Below are 9,779 nucleotides of genomic sequence, written 5' to 3'. Positions count from 1 at the left end.
AAGCCCTCCTAACTTCTTAGAGGTACAAACTTTGTTCGAGTTGAGAAGGTGAATTTTTCTTGAATAGTCTGTGTCTCCCCAAAGGAAAATCATGTATTTATGATCAATCAAATTACAAGTAGATGACAGAAGTAAAGCTAATTGCATGGTATAATAAGGAATAGAGGAAAGAACATATTTCACCAAAGTACATCGCCCCGCAAAGAAAAGGGAAGCTGCTTTCCAAGAGTTCAGTCTAGAATTTATCTTATTAATGATGTTACCATAGGTATGTCTCGAGACTTGGAGTGGAGCAGGGAAACACCCAAATACTTCCCTAGGTCATCTGTTCTTGAAAAATGTAAGGTGTTGCTAATTTTGGTTCTGACATTGTGACTTACATTCTTTGAGAAGAAAATTCGGGTCTTATCTTGACTGACTTTCTGATCGGAGCTAACACAAAAGGCATCCGTACATTTTTTAATAATATCAGCTTGCTCTAAGTTAACTTTTGCGAAAAGAATAAGGTCATCATCGAAGCATAAATGGGAGAGATCAGGGGCACTCCTTTTAAGATGGATAGGTTTCCAAAAACCATGGTGGACCGCAACATTGATGAATGCGATAGACACTCAATGCATGAAATAAAGATGTACGGAGAGATAGAATCTCCTTGACGAACGCCTCTAGAAGGGGAGAATTTATCAAGCTCTTCTCCATTCCAAATGACTCTCATTTTAGCAAAGGTGATGCAGCAGTGGATCAAATAAATGATGTGAGGAGGAATCCCTACGTCTAAGAGAGTGTCGTAAATGAAACTCTACTTGAATCTGTCATAGGCTTTTTCCAGATCGATCTTGATGGCCATCCAGCCTTTAGGTCCCTTTTTATTCCTCATAGAGTGAATAATCTCCTGAGTTATGATAATTTGTTTGTGCTATGTCTTCCAAGAACAAAGCTACATTGAGTAGGAGCAATGAGCATTTCCATGACTTTTCAAAACTGATTAGCAATGATTTTAATAACCACTTTGTAGATTGCATAAGCTGATGGGGCGCATCTGCTGTAGATTAGTGACCTGTTCAATTTTGGGAATAAGAGTTATCAAGGTTTCATTAAGTTCCTCAATCTTCTCAATATTATCAAAAATTTTGAGCACCAACAAGCACTACTCGATCCCATTGACTTTTATAGAAAATCAATTGTAATTCGTATCTGCTTAGGACTTTGAAGCTCCCCATACAAAAGACCGCATCCTTGGTTTCAAACTCCGAAATATTCTTACCAATAAAATTGAGATCCTCTGCACTAAGGGATGGAAAAAATTATTGAGAACATAAGGAACATCAGAGAGAAAATCATTATATAATTCAACCAAAAAAAATTAAAAATCATATTCTCATAGATATTACTATCATGTATAAGATTACCATTAGAATCAAGGAGAGATATCACCTTATTTTTTCTTCTTTTAGTCATAGTTGAACCATGATAGAATTCTGATAAGACTACCACGATTTAATTACATGATATACTACTAAATTTTTTATACAAGTTATAATACCAACTTTTAGTAGGAATCGATGATTGTGCATTTTTTTGCTACTAAATCACTATCATGTGTAGAATATTGTATGAAAATCTTGACCCTACCTACTATGTAACAGTTTATATAATAGAAAAAATGACAAATTTTATAATATAAAAAAGAATAAACTACCATTTTTATCGATGAAAGTTGAAGATGCTAACATATCTATCCATAGAAGATGAAAATTACCATTTGTATTCATAAAAGATTAACTTTTGCAAGAAAAATTATCCAAATCCTAAAAAATTAAATAAAATTTTTGAATTATTCTCTAATCTCACCACTACACTAGCACCTACCCTCCATTTACCACCACTGCCTTCTTTTTCATAGTCACCATCACCACCACTAACACCTCAGATTTTTTTTTTAAATTCAATAATATCAAATTCTTCAAAGTCAACAACATCCACAAAAAGATTCATATTTTTTTGAAAAAAATTGAAAACATTCATCAAATTTAGGGACAAAGAGACGAGCGAGACACAGAGAGAAGCAGAGGCAGTAAGGTCCATGCTTCACCATTACTATCACCGGAGAAGGTTGTCTCCTTGAGAGACGCTGTTTGCTACATCCGATGACCCTTCTTGTTCTCTTTCACAACAAAGGCAGAGTCATGGCAGAAAACATGGAGAAGGTGGTTGCAGCAGCAGCGATGTAGGGAGGGGAACAACTCAGCAATGACCTCCTTTAGTTAGGACAGAAATCACTGCGGGAGTCATTGCCATTTTCTCGCGATCTTTAGCTCGCAGAGTCATGGTAGAGCATGGAGAAGGTAGTTGCAACAGCAGTGACGTAGGGTGGAGAGCAGCTCGGTGGTGTCCTCATTCAGTCATGATGAAAACTACTGCAGGAGCACCTCTGTCATTACTATCTCCTCGCGATCTTCATATATATATATATATATATATCTCCTCGGTTTTAACAATTCTGCCTCAATTCCTCGTCAACTCGCGACGGCGACAGTGGTGATAGTGGCTTTTTGCGCCTTTGCCTCTTCTTTCCCTCTTCTCTTTCGATTTTTTTTCTTCCTCCGAGTGAATGATTGGAAAATAAATTGGGGTAAAAGATTTTAGCTTTGAGTGGGTTGTGACACAGGGAGAGAACTATAGATAAAGAATTGAAGAGGATGAGACTCACCAAAGATAGTTTAAAATTTTTATTTAATTATTTAGGATTTGGGTAATTTTGTTTGTAAAAACTAATCTTTCACAGGTACAAATGGTAATTTTCATCTTCTATGAATAGATATGTCAGCGTTTTTAAATTTCATAGATAGAAATAGTAGTTTACTCTATAAAAAATAAGTTAAAAATTCAATATTTTTCACTAGCAAGCATTTCTTAATCTGACTATTAGGCATATAAAATGGATGAAAAATGCGATAAACACCGTCCACAAACTTCAAAAAATATCATTTTTTAAAAAAAAATTGATAATAAGTCATTTAAAATTTTTAAAAAATAATAGATGATTAACATTTTTTTGTCTTATATTTAAACCAATATTAATTAATTTTTTTTCAACTAAAGATATTGGTATATATCATTATCTATTACCAAAATATTTTATTTTAATGTAATTTTGTATGGATGTGCTAATATCTCACGTGTTCGTCTGGTATTAAAAGCTAGCTGTCTCGAAAGGCATTTCAATGAATGGTTGGAGCCATTCAGGCAGGGGTAACATCAAAAATAATGATGAGGGCCCCAAAATTCATATTGAGAAGAGTTTGTGTTTAGTAGAATTTGTTGTCGCCTTGTCGGTCAATTCTTCTAATTTATCTTTTGTTTTAAGGTTTAAATTTTTTAAAATGATTTATTTTTATATTTTTTAAATTAAATATTAATTTTTAATATGTTTTGATGAGTTAGACAGTATTTTTTAAATACTATAGCAATTATTTTTATTGTTCTTGATCAATATCTATAATCATAAGTCTAATTTTTTTAGTTTAATAATTTAATAATATTTTTTAAATTATATTTTTAAATATTATTAACTAATTATTAAAAAAATAATAAATTTTACTGATTATTTAATATTTGTCATTTATATTTTTAGCAATTAGGAGGTGACAACATGTAAAAGGTGGGATTCAAATTTTCAATAGCATTGGTATTTATTTATTTATTTTTGGTCGATAAATTGAACAATCCTTAATCCTAAATTACACACTCACCCATACACACGTATAATATTTTTTTTTTATCAAATTTGCACTACATGAAATTTGAACCAAAAATCTTCTGATAAAAAAAAGAAACATATGCCATTTGAGCTAAAGGTCAATAGTCATTGGAATTTATTTAAACATTCTTGCAGTGTCTCTTTTTTTGGGGATCATGACAAACATAAGCATTTAGCAAACTGAAAGGCCCATTATGACACACAAATGGGCTACTTGTAGAGGTAATTGTGTCAACCGCCTCCGATTCAGGAAAAATAAAGCTGTTGTCTTGTTCATGACCAAAAACAGAGTCGTTGTCTTGACAGAAAATAAAACACGCAAGATTTTGGTATACTTCGTGTATGTCTTATAACAAATACATCCGAGTTCAAGATATTAGGAATTTTTTTTCTATAGTAAAATAAAAAAATTATCTTAAATTTTGGAATATATATTTTTTTTAGAATTTTAGCTAAGTTTGCCGCATTCAGGCAAACTTTATTATTTTTATAAGGTTCGTAGTATTTTATGACAAATTTTACTAGCTATCTCCATAAATATTAGACTAGATAAGAAGAAAAATTAAAAAATTGACAATAATATCTATTATCATAATGTCTAAAAATATATAAGAGTATATAAGAATATATAGTAATAAGCTGTATTTAACAATGATATAGTAAAAAGTATGAAAACAGTTGAAGAATATATATTTTTTCCAAATTAAAATCACACAAGTAGATGGGTGAGGAGCATAGAAATTTGAAAAAGTTCACCAACGCATGCGGCAAACTTATACAAAAAGAAAAGTTGGATTTTAAAATATAAAGTTGGATTAATTTTTTTAAAAAAATATTTTTAAAAAAATTTTACAATAGAAAAAATTCCCAAGATATTAGTATATGATAGTCTAGAGAATATCCTTCTCATATTTTAGAGCATATCAAACCTAATTCAGTGTATTCTACTTAACAAAATTTTTCCATCTTCATTCCTACTCGCTGCCACTCATGTTTCTACTATTGTTTTGGTTATAATTAAACCAAAATGTCTCGCGCACTTGTCGTGTCAATTCATTATTACTATAACAAAATTTTAAGAGATTAGAATGGTTTTGTCGTATTTAATTTTGCTCAATCAATATTTATATATATTTTTTAATTGAAGTATATTGTTTAATAAGTTTTCTTTTTTACATACAATAAGTCAACAAAAAATCGAAAAAAAAACTTACTATAAATATCACATACATGTTAATGACACTTTTATAGATATATTAGGTGATATTTTAAAAATTATTTATTTATTTTCAAGAATATATATATATATATATATATATATATATATATATATATAGAGAGAGAGAGAGAGATGAATTATACGGTACAAATTTAAGTTTATAGAGATACTCATAACATAATTTTTTTTGCAACACGTGTACAATTTTATGTTATGCCGGGGAAGCAGCTCGACAAGTTACGATGGTCTATAAAATTGGCGGTTTGGATAGGCACAAGGAAAGGAAACTTATTCATGTTGCACCCTTCTCTAGGCTCAAGAATTTGAATATGAGAAAGACGGTGGTGATTTGGCCAGAAATAGGAGAATAATGTGTATTATTACTCCTTGGTGAACGTCTGAGATGTATGGTCAACACGCAGGGGGCGTGTTACCTGCTACACGCAGGGGACGTGAAGAAACGTGGCACCATCTCATTGATTGGAGCTGGAATCACACGGGGGGCGTGATGACTCAGCACGGGGTGCGCGAGATGATGTGGCAGAGCATGACTGGCGGACTCGGGTATTACGTGGGGGGCGTGATGAGTCAGCACGGGGGGCGTGCTGACACGTGACAAAACGTGATTGGCTGAGGCAGGCAGCACGTGGGGGGCGTGATGAATGCTCCCCTCTATATAAGGCAGAGCTCGACACCATTTACATTCTGAGTAAGAGTGTGTGAGTGTTCTTTGAGTGTGTTGGTAGTGTAATGCAGGGTACCGTAAACTTGGTGGTGTATCGCAACGGTGAGATAATACGTAATACTCATGAGGGAGTGAAGTTTGTCTGCCAGAATCTGTTTTCATTTGTGGTTCTATGCACCATGATGTTAATGGAGCTTCAGAACGGTCTCTGTCAAAGCATGGAGAACGGTACGTCTATGAGAGTGAGCAGAATTTTGTACCGAAATCCAGTTGTAGTTTTTGGTGGTCTAATACAGTTTGATACCATGCCAATCACTGACGAAGGGAGTATGCAGAATATGTTTCAAATTCACCGACAGACTCAGATGCGACAGCCACAGATTGAGCTGTATGTTGAGTTTGAAATCGTAGAAGCAGAAGGGATTCAAAATGTTTTAGATATAGAGGATGATAGAGCTGCAGTGTACGAGGGAATGAATAGTGATAGCGAAGAGGACTTCGAAGCCACTTATGAAGCCGGCGACGAAGACGAGGATGGTGATGTGGGAGTTGAGACAGTAGCGGAGAATATAGTGGTTCATCCTTCGAGTAGTCAACCGATGAACGTGCCACCTTTTATGCGTGAGTTGGATCTCGACGCCATGCATGCACCATAATTTCCGGAATATGCAAACATAGGTACGTGATGACTGAATAATACGCTTTTGTTAATTGATACTTTGGATTGATTAATGAACGATGATTTCTGCTTTCTGTAGGCATTGTTGATCCTGAGGATGGAGAGTTCTGGATTGGAATGGAATACAGCTCTAGAAATTCGGTCGTGGCAGCAATTAGAAGTTACACTATCAGGTGGATTTCGCTCCGTCCATAGGTCATACGGGTGACCTGGAGTTGAGTCATCCACACCCGGAGCGGCCGAACCACCTGCCTCTGCCGGAGCAGATGCACCGGGGTTGTACTCATCAACAACTGTGTATGCCCGTTGAAGGAAACCACTATCACATGACGCAGTCGCTGACGTGTGGTCGGAAGCATGACCCCGCAAACCATGGCCCGCACCTACTGATGCCCCATGTGGAGCAGCTGACCCTGACGGTGAATGCATAGCGCTAAAATCTGACCAACCACCCAAACTAGCGTTGGCCCAATTCTGTGGTTGCTGGTCTCCGTGACCACCAACGGAAAAGTCAAACCAATCATGACCGGCTGGAATCGTAAGTATAGGCTGATGAGAGTGCTGAGCGTGGTGGCTGTGATGAGAGTGCTGATGGTGGTGGCTGCCCTGAGAATGCTGGCTGTGCTGATCGTGGTGGCTGCCCTGAGAGTGATAGCTACCATGACTGTGCTCCGGTTGCTGTGGTACATAATATGGAAACGGCTCAAACACTGCATGCTGAGGTGGCTGTGGCTGCTGAGGAACGTACTCCTGTGGTGCAAGTGGCTGTGGTGCAGGTGGTTGTGGATGCTGAGAAACGTACTCCGACAATCTCAGCATATGCCCGAATGAGCCCACGTACCAATCCCGATACTCCATCGTCGGGATAAAGTCCTAGGTCGGAAGGGGGGTGCAGATCCCACAACCGAGTGTTTCGCCTATTGCCCCACTACCCTATCCATGCACCATGCAAAATTGTCCAGTCATGAAGCTGCACTCCGCGAAGAGTCATGCAATGCAGGTCCAGTGGAATCTCCCTTGCTTGTCGCGGGGGAGGTTGTGCATACCCAAACTGACGCATCACTTGGTCCACAGGGTGCCATTCGAAGCACTCAAACGACAACAACGGAGCAACGGTGTCACACACATCAAGATGTCCGTGTAACTCGTCGGGTATGATCAATTCGTCGTACGACTGCCACTCAAACTGCCACACATAATCCGTATGTTAGAACCGTAACATTAATATTTGGAAATAGGAATCACAAGAACCATAAATGTTTACCTCCTGCATGTAATCTATATCATGCCTAAATCTCGTTACAGTCTTCGATAGCCACGCTGTGGTGCGCTCCGTGTGACTCCACCTGAAACATGATTCATTGAAAAGATTTACATAAGTGACCCTAAATCAAACATGCATCGAGAATATAACGCAAGTCTAAAATAAGATTTATTACCTCTTTACAACTGGTATCTCAGCCGGTGGAAGGGTGTGTCTCGGTACGGGCGCAATACACGGCATTCGCTTCCATGCCCAAACAAACAACAGATTAAGAGGTCCATCCATCTCCTTTGTATCAAATCGTGATGCACGGCATAATGCTCTATAAAGATGTGCGAGACATGCTGACCCCAAACTATAAGTATGGATCCGCTCGAAATCGCGAAACAACAGTAGATACTTTGCGTGGGAGTATGCGGTCGACTTATCGGCGAATAGGGTTGACCCTAACAAACAAAAGATCTGACATTTGACGTATCTCCTAATAGAATCCTCAGAGTCTAACGGCTCCGCGTCTCTGACACGTCGAACTCAAGCCAGCTTTATATACGATTTTGAAGAATTACTGAGTTCTGGTTCACGACCGAATATCGCGAAACTCTGGCTTCGCACGAAGTCGGCACTACTATCTGTCCATCCACTCACAGGCTCTCTGTCAATGGGTAGGCCAAATATATGAGCAACATCTTCCAATGTCACTGTAACCTCACCTACCGGCAATACGAAGGTGTGAGTTTCTGGCCTCCACCTTTCAACCAGAGCAGCTAATAACGGGTGAAATCCTCGTATCACCCCAATTTTTGAGACGTGGTAGAATCCCGTGGCGCGTAGGTAATTTTCCACCATCGGATTCCACGTCTGTGGCGGATCCAGTTTACGCACCAACAAATTCCTGTTAGGCTGCATCAAAAAAAATTTGTTAGTTTAAATAATTTATAGGGCATTTTACTCAAATAAAATATTTGAAAGGATTCTTTACTCAAATACAACATTTGCCATTCGTTTACATGATGGTTCTGTTTTATTATTATTATTATGTAAACCATGGTAGGTAACCACGGTTTTCAATTTAAACATAAACCGTGGGAGGTAGGAACGGTTTACTTGTAGGAAACGTTGAGCATAAACCGCAGTTGCTTACCAGGGAATATGCATGAAAAAGTTTGGTAGAAACCGTGGGTGGTCACCACGGTTTATGAGGAAACATTGTGAGTATAAAACCTGTTGGCTACCACGATTTATGCTTTGAGTAATATAAAATTATGTGACAAACGAATAATATTAAATTAATTAATTTTTTTACAATATAATTTAAAAAATTAATAAATGTCAATCAAGTACTCTATATAATTAAATATCAAATTCAATACTCTACATAATTAATAGTTTAGATAGTTTAGGAAATTAATATATTAATGTTTTTAAACAAACTTTCTTGCATCTTTTATATATATATATATATATATATATATATGCCAATCAAATAAATTGGCCAATATTCAAAACAAATAATATTGTAGTAGACAAAATTAATAATTTAATTTAGTTTCAAAGTAAATATTTATGTACTCAAATATCAAATATAATACTCCACAGCAACACGTCTCCGACGTGTTGAGGGGAACTGCGGTCTCACTCAGACACCACGCCTCCAGTGTGTTGTCCCTGATACTATCCTCCTACAAAACACCTGCTTCACCCATTTTCGGCCAATACACTAACAATATTTTCATAAAAAAAAATAATTTCCACCTTCTCTATGTTAAGTTGGTCCTTGACTCTTTAGATTAGGTTTTTTTTTCTTACATGGTACCGCAAGAAAAATAAAAAAAGAATTTTAATATTGTTGAGAAGTTTATTTGAAATTGAATTACTTTTAAGTTTAATTGTGAGGTTTAAATTTTTTTTAGACAATATCTAATTTTTGTTGGTGTCAAAATACCATCATTCAAATTTTTCGTAAGGGAATAGAATTTGATACCTGTAAAGAATTTTGATACTTAAAATTTTTCTTCTAATACGTGTATTTTGTCTTTATGTTAGGAAAATAGCTTGGCAAGTTAAGGTGATTTAGAAAGTTTACGGCTTCTACAATACAGAAATATGATATTTTTAATATAATTTTTTTAAAAAAATATAATTTTTAAAAATATAATTTTTAACTTTAAAACG

The 9,779-nt window shown here is 36.1% G+C and overlaps 1 protein-coding gene across 1 annotated transcript; it reads right to left on the bottom strand.

The window, feature by feature from the left end:
- Positions 1-7,271: 7,271 nt before the first annotated feature.
- On the bottom strand, positions 7,272-8,606 carry LOC148569438 (serine/threonine-protein phosphatase 7 long form homolog). Its single transcript, XM_088485042.1, has 5 exons — positions 8,595-8,606; positions 8,174-8,507; positions 7,783-8,053; positions 7,608-7,689; positions 7,272-7,529 (listed from the first exon to the last, which is right to left on the bottom strand). The coding sequence occupies exons 1-5, from the start codon at positions 8,604-8,606 to the stop codon at positions 7,272-7,274; spliced, it is 957 nt and encodes a 318-aa protein (XP_088341168.1).
- Positions 8,607-9,779: the final 1,173 nt, after the last annotated feature.

This window comes from Arachis ipaensis, chromosome B4, assembly GCF_059453495.1.
Source record: "Arachis ipaensis isolate K30076 ecotype BB chromosome B4, ASM5945349v1, whole genome shotgun sequence".
NCBI classification, from domain to species: Eukaryota; Viridiplantae; Streptophyta; class Magnoliopsida; order Fabales; family Fabaceae; genus Arachis; species Arachis ipaensis.
Note: the sequence above shows the minus strand (reverse complement) of the source record. Positions and strands in the feature narration are given on the sequence as shown.

Bases quoted from the DNA above. Each gene is read 5' to 3' on its own strand.
- LOC148569438 (XM_088485042.1), bottom strand. The intron at 7,690-7,782 runs GTAATAAATCTT...ATCATGTTTCAG, and splicing joins GAGATACCAGTTGTAAAGAG to GTGGAGTCACACGGAGCGCA. The intron at 7,530-7,607 runs GTAAACATTTAT...TATGTGTGGCAG, and splicing joins ATATAGATTACATGCAGGAG to TTTGAGTGGCAGTCGTACGA.